Below are 19,541 nucleotides of genomic sequence, written 5' to 3' on the forward strand. Positions count from 1 at the left end.
TATGATGTATGTGTTATATCGGCACACCATTTATCCATTTTTTGATATTATTTTAAGGTATGAACCAAAGAATGAGGCAAATAAAAATTGGTGGGGGACCCATCAAAGCAAACAGTGGGGAGAATGATTCCCACCGTTGAAACTATCTTAAGACCCATCGAAATGTTTATTTGAAATCTAACCTGTTCAAAAGTTAAAAAATATATGAAATAAGGAAAAACTTTTTAATAGCAGAACTTTTGATGCCTGTCAAAGTTTTTAATAGTGCGTCTCACTATCCCAGCATTTTCTGTGCTGGGTCCCGTTTTCTGTGCTGGGTCCACTGGAGCTTTGGATTTAATCCATTCTTTGGATATTGCCATGTAATGATCTCTCTAAATGGATGGAACGTGTGGATACAAAACATACATCATGGTGGGACCCACGGAACTTGCTTACGTCACTTCAGTAGCTAGTCTGGCTATTCTACCTGTCAGTAGCTAATCCGCTAACTGCACAAAGTGTCCTTGTTCGCACACAATGAGCCAAACAAGAAAGAACAACAAACCAACCTAGTAAATTTCACCGCCCGCCTCGTCTACAATGGGCCCCACGTCAAACACAAAGCTCCTCCACACCAATAATATAAAATGCATGGCCATGCCACAAATCCAACACAAGCACCCCTCTCTCCCTCCTTCAATCACACACTACAACACCACATCAGATAATCAAACCATGGCCTCAAACATTCTCAGCCACTCCTTGTTCTTGCTAGTAATCACCATGGCCACATATCACATCTCCTATGCAAGTGACCCAGACATCACATCCGACTTCATCATCCCACCGAACATGAATGCCGTCAACGGAAACTTCTTCACCTTCACTGGTATGTGAACCCCACTCCAAATGGAATTGCCCACTATCTTCAACGTCACGAAAGCAAGCATGGCCCAGTTTCCGGCCCTCAATGGCCAGAGCGTTTCATATGCCCTCCATCAGTATCCATCTGGAGCCATCAATCCACACACATCCCCGCGCAGCTGAACTACTACTCGTTATCGATGGCACGCTTGCGGTGGGATTCATCGACACGACAAACAAGCTCTACACCCAAACACTGCAAACGGGGGACATGTTTGTTTTCCCTAAGGGACTTGTGCACTACCAGTACAATGCCGATGCCCAAAACCCGGCCACTGCCATCTCTGCGTTTGGAAGTGCAAATGCTGGGACGGTGTCAGTCCCTGGCACCATCTTTGCCACCGGCATCGATGATGGGATCCTGGCCACAGCTTTCAAGACGGACATCACGACCATTCAAAAGCTCAAGGCTGGCCTAGCACCCAAGGCCTAAGATTGAATCTGGCTATTTACATTATTTTTGTATTATGAGCATAATAAACCCATTTAATGGCATTGATTAATTGATTATTGATTTTAATAAATGTTCGTTAACTCTTACTGGAAAACAATCAAAGGTCATGGTTCCAAATTTAGAATCGTAAAGATAATTTATCAAGTTGAAAACCACGGACTATCATGGATATCAAGTACATACCTTGGGCCACGATGATCCAAATATGCAAGATGTCCCTATAAAGTTCCTGTACTCTTTTTTTTTTTTTTTTAATGACATGTGGGAACTCACCGCCTACCAATTTATTAAAAGAGCAAAACATACAGGCTTGTGTTGGAAGACGAAACCAAAACGGTGCAATCTCAAAGACCGTAGAAGTTGGAAGAAGCTTCCAGCAACCAGGGCGCTTTCCTCCATGCGACGGTTCAGTCTCTCCATGTGGCTGTTCGGTTCCTGATGCAAGCTATATAATATTTTATTTTGTTTTTTTTACTATAGTAAATACTATGCCCTTGTAGTGTATTTTAAATGGGCATTTGTGCCTTTTCACATTGATAAGAAAAGCCTATCTAAGGAAGCTCTTATAGTCGTTTGAAACTCAACTCAATCAGCTTGTAAGCCACAGTAAAATCGTAAAGTTCCTCTTCGCTTCTAACGTGCCCAGTGAGTTTAAATCTTAAGCTTCGTAAAGCCAAGTGAAATTCTGGCTAGTACTGCCATCAAACTGGTATCAGAGCCAGGTTTAGTCGCCGCTGTCTTAGTCCACAACGCAAGCTTGTCCTGCCTTTGACGCACACGTGCAACGACGCCACATATCTCATCACTCTCAGCAAACTGCTCTCCGATCAGGGCCATCAATGTTTCGAGCCACATAGTATCAAGGCTTGCCTTTCTGCTGCTCGTGACAGACCACTTGTCCCATTCACACATACAGGATCTTCCATTTCTTTTCAAGGAACAAGCATTGTCCGGTCTATTTGTCTCTAGAACCTGCTTCAGTTTGTATCCAAGCCAACGGAAAATATATATCTGGTTAAAAAAATCAGATTTCAGCAGTGTGTTTTTCACCAAAAAAATCTGTTTTTGAAAACATCAGATTGCAGAGTTCCTGGCTGGAGTTGTCAGCAGTTCAAAAAAAAAAAAAAAAAAAAAAATCAGATTGCAGTAGTTTTTTCAGATTTCAGCAATTTTGTCTTTTCAGCCAAACAAATCTGTTTAAAAAAAAAAAAAATCAGATTTTAGAAAATTTTCAACTAAAAATCTGTTTTAATATTAAAAAAAAAAAAAAAAAACAAATTTCAAAAGTTTCTATTTAAAAAAAAAAAAAAAAAAAAAAAAAACAAAAATCAGTCATTCCTTTTTAAAAAAAAAAAAAAAAGATGGCCAGCACAATCCAGCCGCAAGTTCCTAAGTTGTTAAAGGACAACTATGAAATATGATGCATCCAAATGAAAGCGTTGTTCGGGTCGCAAGAACTATGGGAGATCATCACTGATGGGTATATAAAACCCACTATGGAGGAAGAAGCCGCCTTCACAAACGAAGAAAAGATCGCCCTCAAAAATCAAAGGAAGAAAGATAACAAGGCTTTATTCCTCCTCTATCAAGGGTTGGATGAATCAACCTTTGAAAAGATTGCCGAAGCAACATCAAGCAAGCAAGCTTGGGATACCCTTGGTACCATCTTCAAAGGTGTTGATCGAGTGAAGCGGGTTCGCCTTTAAACACTAAGAGCCGAGTTCGAAGCGGCGCACATGAAAGAAGGTGAAAGTATCTCTAACTACTTCTCACGTTTAATTGTTATTATTAACAATTTAAAAAGAAATAGTGAAAAAGTTGAAGATATACATGTCATTGAAAAGGCACTGCGATCTCTCACATCCAAGTTTGAGCATGTGGTTGTGGCGATCGAAGAATCAAAGGACCTTGAAAAACTGTTCATTGAAGAACTAATGGGATCGTTGCAAGTGTATGAGCAACGAATTTTAAAGAATCCTGGTTCAACGCTTGAAAATGCCTTAGAGTGTAAGTTGACTCTAAAAGAACAAAAGAATGGCCATACACAACGAGGCGACTGTGGCACTAGCAATCATGCAAGAGGCAGAGGGCGTGGATATCATCCAAGCCATCAACAAAATCAGCAAAAGTTTATCAGTTTCCGTGGAAGAGGAAATGGTAGAGGCCGATTCACACGTGGTCGTGGAAATACAAAGAATGTTTAATGCCACAATTGTAAGAAATTCAGCCATTATGCCTCTGAGTGTTAGAGTAAAGTGGATCAAGATGAACGATCCAACTATGCTGAAGCATCACATCATGAACAAGAAGACTCCACACTCCTCCTCGCACAAGAAAAAGCATGCGAACGGCCAGATGTGTGGTATCTCGACACGGGTGTAAGCAACCACATAAGTGGTAACAAAAAACTGTTCGTGGAACTCACAGAAGGAGTTTGTGGCGACGTGAGTTTTGGCGACTCATCAAAGGTACCTATGAAAGGTAAAGGAACAATTAAAATCTATCAGAAGAATGGTGAGCCAAATTATATCTCTAATGTAAACGTACCAAACATGAAAAATAACATCCTCAGTATCGGCCAACTCCTTGAGAAGGGGTATGTCATACACATGGAGAACTGTTCTCTCTCTATAAGAGATACTCACAGGAAACTTGTGGCTCAAGTCCAAATGGCAAAGAATCACATGTTTTCGCTCCATATTAACATAAAGGCTGATAAGTGTTTCTATGGACTCGTGAGGAATGATTCATGGAGATGGCACCTTTGCTTTGGGCATCTCCATTTAAGTGGCCTGAAACTCTTATCCTCATTAAGCATGGTGCATGGCTTGCTGGCTATTGAAGCTCCAAAACATCTGTGTGAGGTGTGCACACTCGGAAAGCAACAAAGGAATTCCTTTCCGAGTAGAGTGTCTAAAAGAGCAAAGAAACCACTTCAGTTGGTTCACACCGATATTTGCAGACCACTCAAAACACCCTCTCTTAGAGGTAATAAATACTTTATTACCTTCATTGATGATTTCAGCAGAAAACTTTGGGTGTATTGCATCAAAGAAAAATCTTCCGCTTTCACTATCTTTAAAATTTTCAAAGCTCGTGTCGAAGTTGAAAGTGGTCACAAAATTAAAGTACTCAGATCTGATAGAGGTGGAGAGTACACCTCAAATGTATTTCGAGATTTTTACAGGGAACAAGGCATCAAGCAGCAATATATTGCAGCCTACATGCCACAACAGAATGGAATTGCGGAACGGAAGAACCACACCATCCTCGACATGACGAGGACCATGCTGAAAGAGAAAGGTCTGCCAAAGAACTTCTGGGCAGAGGCAGTTGCATGTACTGCCTACCTGCTCAATCGGTGTCCAACCAAGAGTGTCAGAAACATGACACCACAGGAGGCATGGAGTGGCTACAAACTGAGCATGGCGCACCTAAGGATCTTTGGGTGTGTCGCTTACGTTCAAGTTCCAGAAGCAAGAAGAAGGAAGCTTGATGATCGTGGTGAAAAATATATCTTCATTGGCTATAGTGAAGCATCTAAAGCCTACAAGCTTTACAATCCACTAACCAATAAAGTAGTAGTGAGTAGAGATGTGGTTTTTAGTGAAGAAGAAACTTAGAAATGAAGAATCAACCAAAGATATTCTAGTCGAAACAGAATAACCTGAAGAAAGGCATGACCGTCAAGAACAAACACCCGCAACACCTTCTTCGGCCACATCATCAGTACACAGAAGTCCAGGAGTACATTCCATCACTCCTAGAAGTACTCCATCAAGACAAAATTTGGCTAGCTCATCCTCACCCATGACACCTATAAAAATGAAAAGCTTAAGCGACATCTATAAGCAAACTGAAGAGGTCAATCTTTTCTGCCTTTATGCAGATCATGAGCCTCTGACGTTTCAGGATGTCATAAAAGAAGAATGTTGGAGAATCGCTATAAAAGAAGAAATTCATGTCATTGAGAGATATGATACATGGGAGCTGACTACACTTCCTAATGGCCAGAAAACTATTGGCGTCATATGGGTGTATAATATCAAGAGAAATGTTAATGGTGAGATCGATCGCTATAAGGTAAGGCTCGTAGCAAAGGGCTACAAACAGAAGTACGGGGTGGACTATAAAGAAGTCTTCGCTCCTGTTGCTCGCCTTGACACTGTGAGGATGATTATCTCTCTTACAGCCCATCACAGTTGGATGATCTACCAACTGGATGTGAAATCTACATTCCTGAATGAAATTTTGGAAGAAGAGGTATATGTTGACCAACCTGAAGGCTTTGTTATGAAAGGGGAGGAACACAAGGTATATCGACTGAAGAAAGCCCTCTATGGGTTAAAGCAAGCTCCACGTGCTTGGAATGCACGCATCGACAACTATCTTCAAGAAAACGGCTTCGCCCAATGTCCATATGAGCATGCAATTTATATCAAGAAGCATGTTCATGGCGATATGCTTATAGCATGCCTATATGTTGATGATTTGCTTTTTACAGGAAACAGTCGACCGATGTTCGATGAATTTAAGAAGGCTATGTTTAAGGAGTTTGAGATGACCGATGAAGGTCTGATGTCCTTTTTTCTGGGCATTGAAGTGAAGCAACAACATGGAGTTATCTATATATCTCAGAAGAAGTATGCCAAGGAATTGCTTTAAAAGTTCAAGATGGCCAATTGCAATGCTGTAAGCATGCCTGTAGCAACAGGCTTAAAATTAACAAAGGACGGAGAAGGAAGAAGCGTTGACTTGACTATGTTCAAGAGTCTGATTGGAAGCCTAAGGTACCTCACAATTATAAGGCCGGATATCGTCTACAGTGTTGGGCTTCTAAGTAGGTACATGGAAGCACCAAAAGAATCACACTGGCTAGCCGCAAAAAGAATCCTCAAATATGTCAAAGGAAGAATGGAATTCGGTCTTTTCTATCCATACGATGATGAAGCAATGCTATATGGATACTCAGACGGTGATTGAGGAGGTGACCAAGATGAAAGAAAAAGCACCACTGGCTTGTATTCTATCTCGGAACGACTGCTTTCACATGGAATTCGAAGAAGCAGAGTGTGATCGCCCTGTCCACATGTGAAGCAGAGTACGTAGCAGCATCGTCCAGTATTTATGAAGGAATTTGGCTGAGAAACTTACTAAAGGAGCTGAAGCATCCGCAGGAAGGATCCACAGTCATATATGTGGATAACAAGTCGGAAATCAAACTAGCCAAAAATTCAGTGCAGCATGGAAGAAGCAAACACATTGATACCCGATATCATTTTCTGAGAAATCACGTGAAGCAGAAAATGATAAAATTAGAGTATTGTCATACTACAGAACAAGTAGCGGATATTTTCACAAAGGCATTACCGACATATGCATTCAAACGACTAAGAACGATGCTCGGAATGAAGCTGGTTTTGGTTTGAAGGGGAGTGTTGGAAGACTAAACCAAAACAGTGCAATCTCAAAGATAGTAGAAGTTGGAATAAGCTTCCAGCAACCAGGGCGTTTTCCTCCTTGCGACAGTTCAGTTTCTCCATGTGCCTGTTCGGTTCCTGATGCAAGCTATTTAATATTTTATTTTGTTTTTTGTTACTGTAGTAAATACTATGCCCCTGTAGTGTATTTTAAATGGCCATTTGTGTCTTTTCACATTGGTAAGAAAAGTCTATATAAGGGAGCTCTTATAGTCGTTTGAAACTCAACTCAGTCAACTTGTAAGCCACAGTAAAATAGTGAAGTTCCTCTTCTCTTCTCATATGTCCAGTGAGTTTAAATCTTAAGCTTTATAAAGTCAAGTGAAGTTTTGGCTAGTACTGCCATCAGCTTGTATGGGATGGCACTACAAAAAGCCGGCCTTGCCTATCATGTACCACCCAAAAGCTATACAAAAGAGAGCTAAAACAGCCTCTCAGCCTTTCATCCCAAAAACAAAAAACCCACTCAACCCCTCCCTACGGCACACAGCGGCTAGGGCTTACCAAGACCAACTTTATCCAAACTTAACAACCCCGCTAATGTTACCCGGGATGTCTGAACAATTGAAAAAGGTCATATCGGAATATCCTCCTCTACTCATTGTCACAAGCGCATTTGCCACCGTATTACCTTCTGGTAGCACATGGGAAATTTTGAAGTTGGAAAGGAAAAATGTCATATTGAGATATCTCTCTTATAAGTAATGATGAGTTGGGCACGGAAACGTGGATTGAGGCCGTTAAAACGACTTGTTACTTGTTGAACCAATCCCCTTCTATTGATATTGATTGTAAAATTTTAAAAGAAATGTAGAGTAGTCAGTAGGTAAACTACTCGGAACTACAAGTATTTGGTTGCAATGCTTATATCTTTGTCAACTATGATAATAGTGTAAAGGGATATGAGCTATATGACTGGGTCACACGGGTGATGTCAAATTCGATGAAGGATCCTTGTTCCAAAAGGATGGACACAAGGAAGAAAAAAATTAGTTGTGGGCGTTCAAATAGATAGAGATGAGACACGAGCCGACACTGAGACACAGGTAAAGCTAGGTATAACAAAGATTCCTAGGTATTTGGCAAAAGCCACAACTTTTTATTGGGTGTTTACATAGTCATGCCTTAGAGCATGTGCTCATGTTTGGTCGGCAGATAAAATCTCTGTGTGGATCTTTCCATGGTAATTTACAAATTTATATAAGTATGTTTCAGACTTTGTTCCCCAAAAGCATAGAGAAGTATAGGCAAACACATCAAATTCTTAATACCAACAGGCAACAAGGCAAGAACTCTGTTCAGCAGAAAAAACAAAATTTGATAATCATGTTAAATCAAATATAGTTCACCACAAAAATGTCAAATTCCGTTTAAAAAAAATTCCATCTTTATTAAATTCCCTATAATAGATCAAACATAACAGGAAAGTAGCCCAATCACCGACTGTTGGCATTTTAACATAATGAACTAATTTTAATTACTTTGTTACTGTGGTGAGTTCTATTGATTTTATCCGAAATCTATCATACAAGAGGCAACATTGATGAATGATACGATACTTAAAGCACCAATATTTTAAACCTTACATGCGGGGTGCTTGAACATGAACAATGGTAAGCTTATATTGTCCTTATCCCACCTCATATAAGAGACGGTTGCATAATTTTGAAGACAAATGGTTCTTAATTTTTAGTTTATATGTGGGGTCCACCACAATGTTTGTGACACCTCTGCTCCATCCTTTAGTTCCCAGCTAATGTTAGGGCGTGGGCCTAAAAATTAAGCAGATCCAGAACTCAAAGTGGGTCACACCACATGAAACACTGAGATGAAAACGCCCACATTGAAATCTTCATGAGGCTACTATGATGTTTATATGCCGTTAAACCCTTGCATAAGGCCATTCCCATTGGGATGACTTGAAACAGCCCGATCAGAAACTTTCGTAGACCCAGGAAGGTTTCAATTGTGGACATTCAGTCCCCACAGTTTCTTATGGTACAGTACATCTGAGTATTGGATCCTCTTAATTTTTCAGCTCATGTGCTGATATGAGCAGGAGCAATGGATACACAGACTGAATGGATATTACAAAGACATCATGGTCACAAAGCTTTTAATTGCATGGGCTTGGGAGTTACAGGAAATTTGCGTTAGTGCCTGATCGACTTTCTTTCATGCCATTACATACAGCTTGAAGGAAATGTTGGATAAGACTCTTATTAAGAAAGAATACCAATGGACAGGAGAGGTCATACATTTGTGGCCAATCTAACGATTGAACGGCTTATTTTACAGGCATAGAATAATGATGGCTGGGCCCACTTCATGAACGGTTCAAGATATCATACTGATTATTTACACGTCATAAATGGGCTGGAAATAAAAGGCTTAGGGCCCTAAGACACCTAAAAGAACACGGGCAATTCAGCCCTAAGTAAACTGCACAAAGTGCCCTTGTTCAATACAGAAGGGATTTTGCAAAAAATAAATAAATAAAATAATAATAATAATAATAATAATAAAATGAAGAAGAAAAAAAGTGCCCTTGTTCGGACACAAGGAGCCAAACAAGAAAGAACAACAAACCAGCCTAGTGATTTTCAACCCCAGCCGTCCACCTTGTCTACATTGGGCCCACATCAAACAGAAAGCTCGTCCACACTAACAATATAAAATGCATGGCCATGCAACAAATCCAACACAAGCACCCCTCCCTCTCACCTTCAATCACACACTTAAACATCACACCAGATCATCAAATCATGGCCTCAAACATTCTCAGCCATTCCTTGTTCTTGGTAGTAATCACCATGGCCACATATCACATCTCCCATGCAAGTGACCCAGACATCACATCCGACTTCATCATCCCGTCCAACATGAATGCCGTCGACGGAAACTTCTTCACCTTCACTGGCATGCGAACCCCACTCCAAGTGGAATTGCCCACTATCTTCAACGTCACTAAAGCAAGCCTAGCCCAGTTTCCAGCCCTCAACGGCCAGAGCGTCTCGTATGCCCTCCTGCAATATCCATCCGGAGGCATCAATCCCCCTCACACGCATCCCCGTGCAGCTGAACTACTACTCGTCATTGATGGCACGCTTGAGGTGGGACTCATCGACACGACAAACAAGCTCTACACCCAAACACTCCAAACGGGGGACATGTTCGTTTTCCCTAAGGGACTTGTACACTACCAGTACAATGCCGATGCCCAAAACCCAGCCACTGCCATCTCTGCCTTTGGAAGTGCAAATGCCGGGACAGTGTCAATCCCTAGCACCATCTTCGCCACCAGTATCGATGATGGGATCCTGGCCACAGCTTTCAAGACGGACATTGCGACCATTCAAAAGCTCAAGGCCGGCCTTGCACCCAAGGCCTAAGATTGAATCTGGCTACTTGCATTATGTTTGTATTGTGAGCATAATAAACCTATTTAATTGCATTGATTAATAGATTATTGATTTTAATACATGTTTGTCAACGTTTATTAATTGGAACACAATCAATGGTTATTGCTCCAAATTTAGGATCGTACAGACCTTGGGCCTTGATGATCCAATGATGCAGGGCAACTTGAAAGCACTTGAGCTTGATGATAAACGGTATTGATCGGTGGTCCAAACTCTTAATTTTGATCATATGGAGAGGATCAAAAGTTATCTGTAAGCCTCTTGATTTTCCTCTCGTCATAGAAATGAACCAATACAATCAGATTCATTGTTTTCTTTTAATATTATTCTTTTAATAAAGTATTTTTAAATTGATTAAATAAATTAAGCTGGCGTGGGCCATAGTCACTTGGACGGTTAATAAGATTGTCATATGCAATACATTTTATGAGCTAGTTAAATTCTATAAGCCTGAAACATTTGAGGAGTGTCTGAGGTGAGACTGAAGAGTTGCCACATGTGCTGACACGAGACACGTCAGATATGAGCAACCTATGAAATGGTTTTGAATCTCAGGGTGAGTCCTGTACGACACGTCCCAGTGAACTCGAACTCGGTCAAGCCCAATCCATCATGTTGCAACTGGAAGTGAATTGGCTGGTGCACCATACACCACCGACCTGGCTGGTGTGGGTACGTGTCGTGCCAAGACAGGGTGCGGATTAGGTACTACCCTCGCCTGTTGGGAGTTCGGGAACATAATGTATGAATTTATCTACACAGTCCATCCATTTTTAATTTTTTTTCATTTAAGGTTATTATCACAAAAATAGAGAGTGCCAATGCTTAAATAGACCACACCGTGGGGATTAAATTCTTACCATTGAAAATTTTTTAAGGACTACATAAGTTTTGGGTGAATATGGTACTTTTTTTTCACTTCATGTAGGTGTATATGACCATATCAACAGGTTTTACTGGAAATAAATGACACGGTAGACCCTGAGAAGGTTTCAATGGTGGGCATTCTTAGCACCACTTCTTTCTATGGTGTGGTCAACTTTACCCTTGGATCTGCCTTATTTTATATCAAGTAATCTAAAATGATATGTAAAAATGGATGGACGGTGTGGATAAAACACACACATCATGGTGGCCCGGAGTGGCCTAGGAGACTCGGCCTGTCCCGAGCTCCGAACAGGCCGGGTAGTACCTGATCCGCGCCCGCCAAGACACAGCTGACACTCCTCGAGCTCCGGGGTGTATGAACGGTCCAGAGGAGATCAAAGTAACGTGGATCCACATTGATGTATTTATTATATCCATACCGTTCATCTATTTTTGGAGATCATTTTACAGCATGAACCCAAAATAAAGTCATATCCAAAGCTTAAGTGGACTACACTACAAATAGCAGCGGGGACAGTGATTCTCACCGTTAAAACATTTATATGGACGACCACAAATATAATATTGATCTAAAACTTTTGTCGACCCGAAAAGGATTTCAATGGTAGATGTTCAATCCAAAACTTGATCTTTGGATCTTTCTTTTTTTTTTCTTTTTTTTTTTGCTCAAGCCTTACTAGGATCACGTTAAATTAACAGATGGTTTAGATATAACACATACCTTATAATGGAACCCATAGAATTTGATGATGTCAACACATCAGCCAGATCAGTAGTGTGCCAGCCAATCCGCTTCCGTTGAAACTTCCTTCTGCATGTGGTGCGAAGACCAGCGCTTACGCTGCTCGAGCTCCGACTTGTATGAACGGTACGAAGGAGATCAAAGTTACATGGGCCCAACGATGATGTATTTATCATATCTACACCATTTATTCATTTAGCTATCATTTTCGATCTTGATCCCAAAAATAAGTAATTTTCAAAGCTCAAGTGGACCACACCACAAACAGCAGTGGAGACAATGATTTTCACCATTAAAACATTCATAGGGCCCACCGCAACATTTACATTCCATTCAATCTGTTCATGAGGTCACACAACGTGGATATAGAGAAAAAACAAATATCATATTGATCCAAAAATTCTGTGACCCCCAAAAGGGTTTCAATGGCAGGCATTCAATCATCCACTGCTTTTTACAGTGTGGTCCACTTGATTTTTGGATCTGTCTTATTTTTCAGTTCAGGCCTTATGATGAGCTCACTAAGTGAATGGACGGTTTGGATATAACTCATAACTCATTGTGGGACCCACGGAACTTGGTTACCTCAACACACTAGCCACATTAGTGGTGTGTGGTACACCAGCCAATCTGCTTCCCCCTTCCACCGGATGCAAATTTCCTACTAAAGCTTTCTTAGGAAGCTCCTGCCCTGGAAACCTAAGTAGGGCCCACCATATGTTTGTGAGAAGTCTACCCTGCCATCCTTTTGTGAACTCGTTTTAATACTAGAAACAAAAAGAAAAATGAGAAGGTTCCAAGACTCGAGTGGGTTGCACTAAGGGCCCGTTTGGCCGGGTGGATTGGAAGGGATTGAATGGTATTAGGGTGGGTGGCATGGATTTCTAGGTAATGATGGTGTTTTCAGTGAATTGTCTTGAGATCCATGAGATTGCCATATCCATTCTGTTTGGCAGACCCAGCCAATCCCGGGATCAAACCTTCCCATCCCGGATTAAACCTTCCCATCCCTTCCAATCCCTCGAACCAAACTAGTCCCAGGAAAATTTGAACGGATTAGGGTGGATTGGATGGGATTTAAAGGTAATGATGGTATTGTCAGTGGATTGTCTTAAGATCCATAGGATTGGGATCAGATCACCGACTTTGTTTGGCATGCCCGGCCAATTCCGGGATTTAACTTCCAATACCAACCAGTCCCTTCCAATCCGACCGGCCAACAGGTTGGGAAATTCCTATACTTGAAACCTCCCTCAGTCGAGGGTGATGTTTACATGCCATCCATTCCATTCTTAATCGTCATTCCTATTGAGATGAACTAAAAACACAAATATTAGCATGATTAAAAACTTTTGTGGCCCCATGAATATTTCAACTATGCATGTTCAATCCTCACATTTTCAGCCCACCCGAGTATTGGATCCGGTTCACTTTTAGCCCTATGTCATAAAATATCTCAAAAAATGATTGGACATGGTGGATTTCTAACAAATATCATGGTGGCCCCCAGCTCGGTTTCCAGCACAGCGACTTCCTGCAAAACGCTTTCCCAATTTCTACCCAAGGAAATGGGCCACATGATCCCATGCCTAAGGAAATGGGCTAAATCTCATGCACGTGTGAGATATTGGCATTCGGCCTCCAAGGTAGGCCAGTGGGGAGTGTTGCTCATTGATGTAGAGCCAGTTACTGGCACTTTCATGGTAAAGATGGACTAGAGAGGGCTTGATTGAGGTGGAAGTGATCAAGACCGTGAGAACCTTAAACCAGTCATATCCCATAAATTGGAATGAGTTTTTCGATATATCATATATGATTTTAAGGTAGTATAAGCTGTTATAGCCAACAAACTCCTCTATGCCATGTTGCCCACAGATTTGCGAGATTCCATTAGATCGACGATTGAAAATCTATTTTATTTTTATTTTTACTATTAATAATAAGCTTTAGTTTGATCATAACTTTTGATCCTTTGAATTCTAGAAGTCATGTCCAACATGAAATGAGCTTACAAAAATTAGGAGAATGACATAGTTAAGCCAAATTGGACACTTACTAATTTTGGACAGAAACCATGAAGTCAACGAGGAATCATGACAAGTTACTACCTCAAATTTTTAAAGAATTTGAGTCTAAAACTCCGTCCTAGGTTTGATTTCATTATTTGAAGGATTATAAATTTGTTTTGTTATCATCAATCAATTTATTTCAAATTATTAGAAATTATTTCTATTTTCATCCCTCATGGATTCGAGAAATCTCTGTAATGAGTGCAGAGAAGCTTCGTGGATTCGGAGTAGTTATCCTTAAGGAAGACTCCCAACCGCACTCATCTACATGCAGCACACATGCTGATGTGGGTCACGAGTGCTAGATCTGAACCTTCTATCCGGCTGAAATGAGATTTGGAGTTTCCGTCTAAAGAATCAGGCGTTTCACTCCTCAGGAGAGCCTCAATGTTAGAATGGAGCTGAAATAGTAGCACGTGGCCTTGCAACTCACATTGTCCCATTCCATGAACTTGCCTTTGCTGGAGAAGGATTTGAACAAGGTGGATTTATCAGATTTGACTATTATCTCTATCATGATCAATGCATTTTCACTAATTAAGTCCAACTTTGAAGGAAGACAATACCTATCAAAGAATTGATATTGTCAATAAATGCTTCTCAAAAGCAGCAGTGAAAGAAATTCTATCTGCATTAATAGAATACGAAGCTATATAACAAAAACAGATAAGTGAATTGGTTCAGCAGTTAAGTCGTTGAAAACATCAGCACCGATGGGTCAGTTTTTTCTTAAATCGATCAGGGAATGACGGACGCAAGGCATCGACCAATGCTTAATTCAGGAATTCAAAATGACTTCTCACGCTGTTAGGAGAACAGTAACCAATGATATTTAGGAGGGTTGCAGGGCAGTACTGTTCGACAAAGAAAAAAGACATCAGGGGGAATTGGTTAGTACAGAAATGGTGGATCAGTATTTCACTACAGTGGATGATGATGACTTGGAAGAACTACAACTTCCTATTATATCGAACTCCACCAAATTATTGAGAGCAAAGCTCTAAGTCTCCTTGCAGATGAAGGTGATCTAAACTGCGCATCCGAACTCCACCAAATTAGTGAGAGCAAACCTCTAAGCATATGGTGAGTTTGTTGTCATCAGATGTCTTAAATATGATTGTCATGGCTCGATGACATCAAATGGCTTCGATGTCATCAAATATTTTTCGGATTTTTACCTCTAGTCGCTGGATGGATTTAGTCATTCTTCGATGACATCGAAGGGTGCTCAATGACATTGAAGGTTTTGGCAGAAATTTTACAGAAACGCACATTTTACAAAATTTTCTTCCAATTTTGTTTAGAATTCTTTCTAAAATTATATATATATATATATATATATATATAAGGCGTAAATAGGATTGGAAGGTATTCTAAGGCATTCTAAACTATTCCAGATAGTTTCTAGATAGTTCTAGGGTTTCAAAAGGTGTAGCAAGGGTGAGATTTGAGAATTGCTCCACTTGAGTATAGTAGATTTATGTCGCTTTGTGCCATGAATTTTTTTTTTTTTTTTCTTGAAAAAATTTTCCACGTTAAATTGTTACGTTATCTTTGTGTTTGCTTGGTGCCTTTGGATTACAATCTTAGAATCATCTTTGTGTGATTCGGCCGTTTTTTCTCAATAGAGTTTAAGATATATAATAACTTATGTAGTATTTATAGCACATATGCAGATTGATGGTTGAATGTATGGCAGAGCGGATAAAATTAACTAATATATACCGCAACATAGTTAGCAAATGTGATGCATGCACATAGAACATTATATCCTAGTGCTCACCAAGATAAGCATAAACCATCTAGCCTTTAATTATTCCACTTATTTTTTTCAAGAGAGACGCTACCATAGTACCATTGCTAATTTTGAAGACAATTCATTCTTTCTGGCACGCCTCAATGTCCGTGTCACCTCCACTCCTGCATTAGTTTTGCACCTTTTTATTTTATTTTATTTTTTAAGTTTTGCACCTTATGTTAGGACGCATACCAAGAACTCAAGTGGGCCACACCACATGAAACACCGTTGAAACCTTCATGAGGCCAAGGTGATGTTTATATGCCATCAGAACCCATGCATAAGGTCATTCCCACCAGGACGAAGTGAAAATATAAACATCAGCTTAGTCGAAAACTTTCATGGCCCTAAGAAGGTTTCAATGGTAGACATTCAATCCGTACTTGTGTGGTAGGGCGCACTTGAGTTTTGAATCTTCCTCATTTTTGGGGTCACGTAAATGAGCAGGCCACCATGGATGGATGGATGGAGTGGATGTCAAACAGACATCACAGGGGTTATAGAAAATTGGCGTTTGCATTCCATTCCATCGTCACCAGAGCTACTTTCTCTCCTTTCGATCCGTACAGCTAGAAGGAAATAGTGGATCGGACTCTTTCCCAAATAAGCAAGAACAAAAACGGACAGGATAATTCATGCATTAATTTGTAGCTATCCTGCTGAATGAACGGCTTATTTCACAGGCATAGAATAATGATGGCCGGGCCCACTTCATGAACGGTTCAGAATGTCATACTGATTATTTCCACGTCATAAATGGGCTGGAAAGAAAAGGCTTAGGGCCCTGGGACGCCCAAAAGAACACAGGCAATTCAGTAACCGCACAAAGTGTAGGGAGCCAAACAAGAAAGAACAAGAAACCCGCCTAGTAAATTTCAACGCCAGCCGTCCACCTTGTCTACAATGGGTCCCACGTCAAACACAAAGCTCCTCTGCACCAACAATATAAAATGCATGGACATGCAAAAAATCCAACACAAGCACCCATTCCCTCCCATCTTCAATCACACGCTAAAACACCGCATCAGATCATCAAACAATGGCCTCAAACATTCTCAGCCACTCCTTGTTCTTGCTAGTAATCACAATGGCCACATATCACATCTCCCATGCAAGTGACCCAGACATCACATCCGACTTCATCATCCCGTCCAACATGAATGCCGTCGACGGAAACTTCTTCACCTTCACTGGCATGCGAACCCCACTCCAAGTGGAATTGCCCACTATCTTCAACGTCACGAAAGCAAGCATGGCCCAGTTTCCAGCCCTCAATGGCCAGAGCGTCTCGTATGCCCTCCTTCAGTATCCATCCGGAGGCATCAATCCCCCCCACACGCATCCCCGCTCGGCTGAACTACTACTCGTCATCGATGGCACGCTTGAGGTGGGACTCGTCGACACGACAAACAAGCTCTACACCCAAACACTCCAAACGGGGGACATGTTCGTATTCCCCAAGGGACTTGTGCACTACCAGTACAATGCCGATGCCCAGAACCCAGCCACTGCCATCTCTGCCTTTGGAAGTGCCAATGCCGGGACGGTGTCAGTCCCTAGCACCATCTTCGCCACCAACATCGATGATGGGATCCTCGCCACAGCTTTCAAGACAGACATCTCAACCATTCAAAAGCTCAAGGCTGGCCTTGCACCCAACGCCTAAAATTGAATCTGGCCTACTTGCATTATGTTTCTATTATGAGCATAATAAACCTATTTAATTGCTTTGATTAATAGATTATTCATTTTAATAAATGTTTGTTAACGCTTATTGGAATACAATCAAAGGTCATTGTTTGAAATTTAGAATCATAAACCACATTCATAGATAATTTATGAGTTGAAAACCACGGACTATCATGGATATCAAGTACATATGCAAGGCCACGATTATCCAAATACGCAAGGTGTCCCTATAAAGTTATTGAACTTTATTTTTTAATGAAATGGTGGGAACTCACCGCCTACCAATTTATTAAAAGAGAAAAACATACAGTCTAGTTCAGGCTGGCACTACAAAAGGCCGCGCCTTGCCTATCATGAGCCACCCAAAAGCTATACAAAAGAGAGTAAAACAGCCTCTCAGCCTTTAATCCCATAAATAAAAAAACCCTCTCAACCCCTCCCCGCGGCAAACATCAGCTAGGGCTTTCCTTTCTTGGTAGCACCAAGACCAACTTTATCCCAAAAATTAAACAGATCCAATTATCAGGTGAACCACACCATAAGAAACGGTGGTGATTAACCATTAGTAAACGCAAATGTTTTGAATCAAGCTGATATTTGTTTTTTCACTTCATCAAACCTTATGTGACCCTATCAATAGATTGGATGCTAAATAAACACTACTACGGAAACATTACAGTGCGCCATAAGAAGTTTTTAATGGCAAAACGGTCAATCACACTGTTTCTTATGGTGAGGTTTATTTGAGCTTTGGATCTGCCACGGTTTTGGATCATGCCATGAAATGATTTGGAAACATGGGTCAACAGTATGGATCTAACACATATATCACGTTGCGGCCACAAAAAATCCGAAATCGATTGCGTACTGAGTTACTCAGTACGATAAAATCGTACTGAGTAAACTCAGTTGGGCCAACCTTGAATGTATTGAGTTTATTCCATCCGTCCATCCGTTTATTCAGATAATTTTAGACGTTGAACAAAAATTAAAAAATATCCAAAGCTCAAGTGAACCATACCACAGGAAACAGTGAGAATAATGATTTCGACCGTTGAAATCTTTCTAGTGCCCATAGTGATCTGATCAAAAAGACCTGGATGAATAGAAAACACAAATATCAGCTTGATCCAAAACTTCCGTGGCCCCAGAAATTTTCAACGGTAGACACTCAATTCACACTATTTCCTGTGGTGTGTTCCACTTGATCTTTAGATATACTTATTTTTTGGCATTATGACCTGAAATTAGCTGTTAAAATGGATGGAAAGAGTGGATCAAATGTACAAATCACGGTGGATCCCTTGGAGTTTACTCAGCAAGCGTAGTAAGTTACTCGGTACACAGTCCGCTTCCTAAAAATCCACACTCTTAAATACGTTCTTGCTTTCTACGTAACCTACGCAATTGGGCCCGCTGCTGAAGCGGATTGCGTACTGAGTAACTCAGTACGGTAAGTGTACTAAGTAAACTCCATGGGGCCCAGTGTTATTCATGCATTGTATCCACTCCGTCCATCTCTTTTAATACATAATTTTATCTCCTAAAATTGGAGAATATCCCAACTGTTTCCAGTGGTGTGGTCCATTTGAGGTTGCGATATTCTTCAATTTTGGGATAAGGCCATAAAATTATGTGTTAAAAGAGATGGACGGAGTGGATATAATACATGAATGACACTGGGCCCACGGAGTTTACTCAGTACGCTTACCGTACTGAGTTACTCAGTACGCAATCTGCTTCCTCGGCCGCTAAGGGCTTTCTCGAGGAGCTCTTGCAATGGTAAGTTGTCTAGGGTCCACCGTGATGTTTGTGAGAAATCCAACCCGTTCATCAGTTTTACTATATCATATTATGGGTTAGTCCAAAAATTGGAGCATATGTAAAACTCAAAGTGACCGCACGACGAGAAAAGGTGGGTAGGGAAATGCCTATCATTGAAATCTCCTTGGGTCCACTGTGATGTTTGTATGCCATCCATTTAGTTAATAAATTCATTCCTACGGGGATGAATTGAAAACTAGAAAATATTAGCCTGATTCAAAACTTCTATGGCTCTATGAATGTTTCAACCGTGGACGTTTGATCCTCAT

General features: G+C 40.8%; 2 protein-coding genes and 1 pseudogene across 2 annotated transcripts; all 3 read left to right on the plus strand.

Annotated features, from left to right (window-relative positions):
- Nucleotides 1–690: 690 nt before the first annotated feature.
- Nucleotides 691–1,339, plus strand: LOC131235714 (germin-like protein 9-3; annotated as a pseudogene).
- An 8,266-nt stretch (nt 1,340–9,605) lies between these two features.
- On the plus strand, nt 9,606–10,232 carry LOC131235545 (germin-like protein 9-3). Its single transcript, XM_058232738.1, has one exon. The coding sequence runs from the start codon at nt 9,606–9,608 to the stop codon at nt 10,230–10,232; it is 627 nt and encodes a 208-aa protein (XP_058088721.1).
- A 6,471-nt stretch (nt 10,233–16,703) lies between these two features.
- Nucleotides 16,704–17,432, plus strand: LOC131235396 (germin-like protein 9-3). Its single transcript, XM_058232570.1, has one exon. It carries the CDS (start codon nt 16,799–16,801, stop codon nt 17,423–17,425), a length of 627 nt encoding a protein of 208 aa, XP_058088553.1. The 5' UTR covers nt 16,704–16,798; the 3' UTR covers nt 17,426–17,432.
- The last annotated feature ends 2,109 nt before the right edge of the window (nt 17,433–19,541 follow it).

This window comes from Magnolia sinica, chromosome 19 (genome assembly GCF_029962835.1).
Source record: "Magnolia sinica isolate HGM2019 chromosome 19, MsV1, whole genome shotgun sequence".
NCBI classification, from domain to species: Eukaryota; Viridiplantae; Streptophyta; class Magnoliopsida; order Magnoliales; family Magnoliaceae; genus Magnolia; species Magnolia sinica.

Coding starts and splice junctions, on each gene's coding strand:
- LOC131235545 (XM_058232738.1), top strand. CDS start 9,606: ATGGCCTCAAACATTCTCAGCCATTCCTTGTTCTTGGTAGTAATCACC.
- LOC131235396 (XM_058232570.1), top strand. CDS start 16,799: ATGGCCTCAAACATTCTCAGCCACTCCTTGTTCTTGCTAGTAATCACA.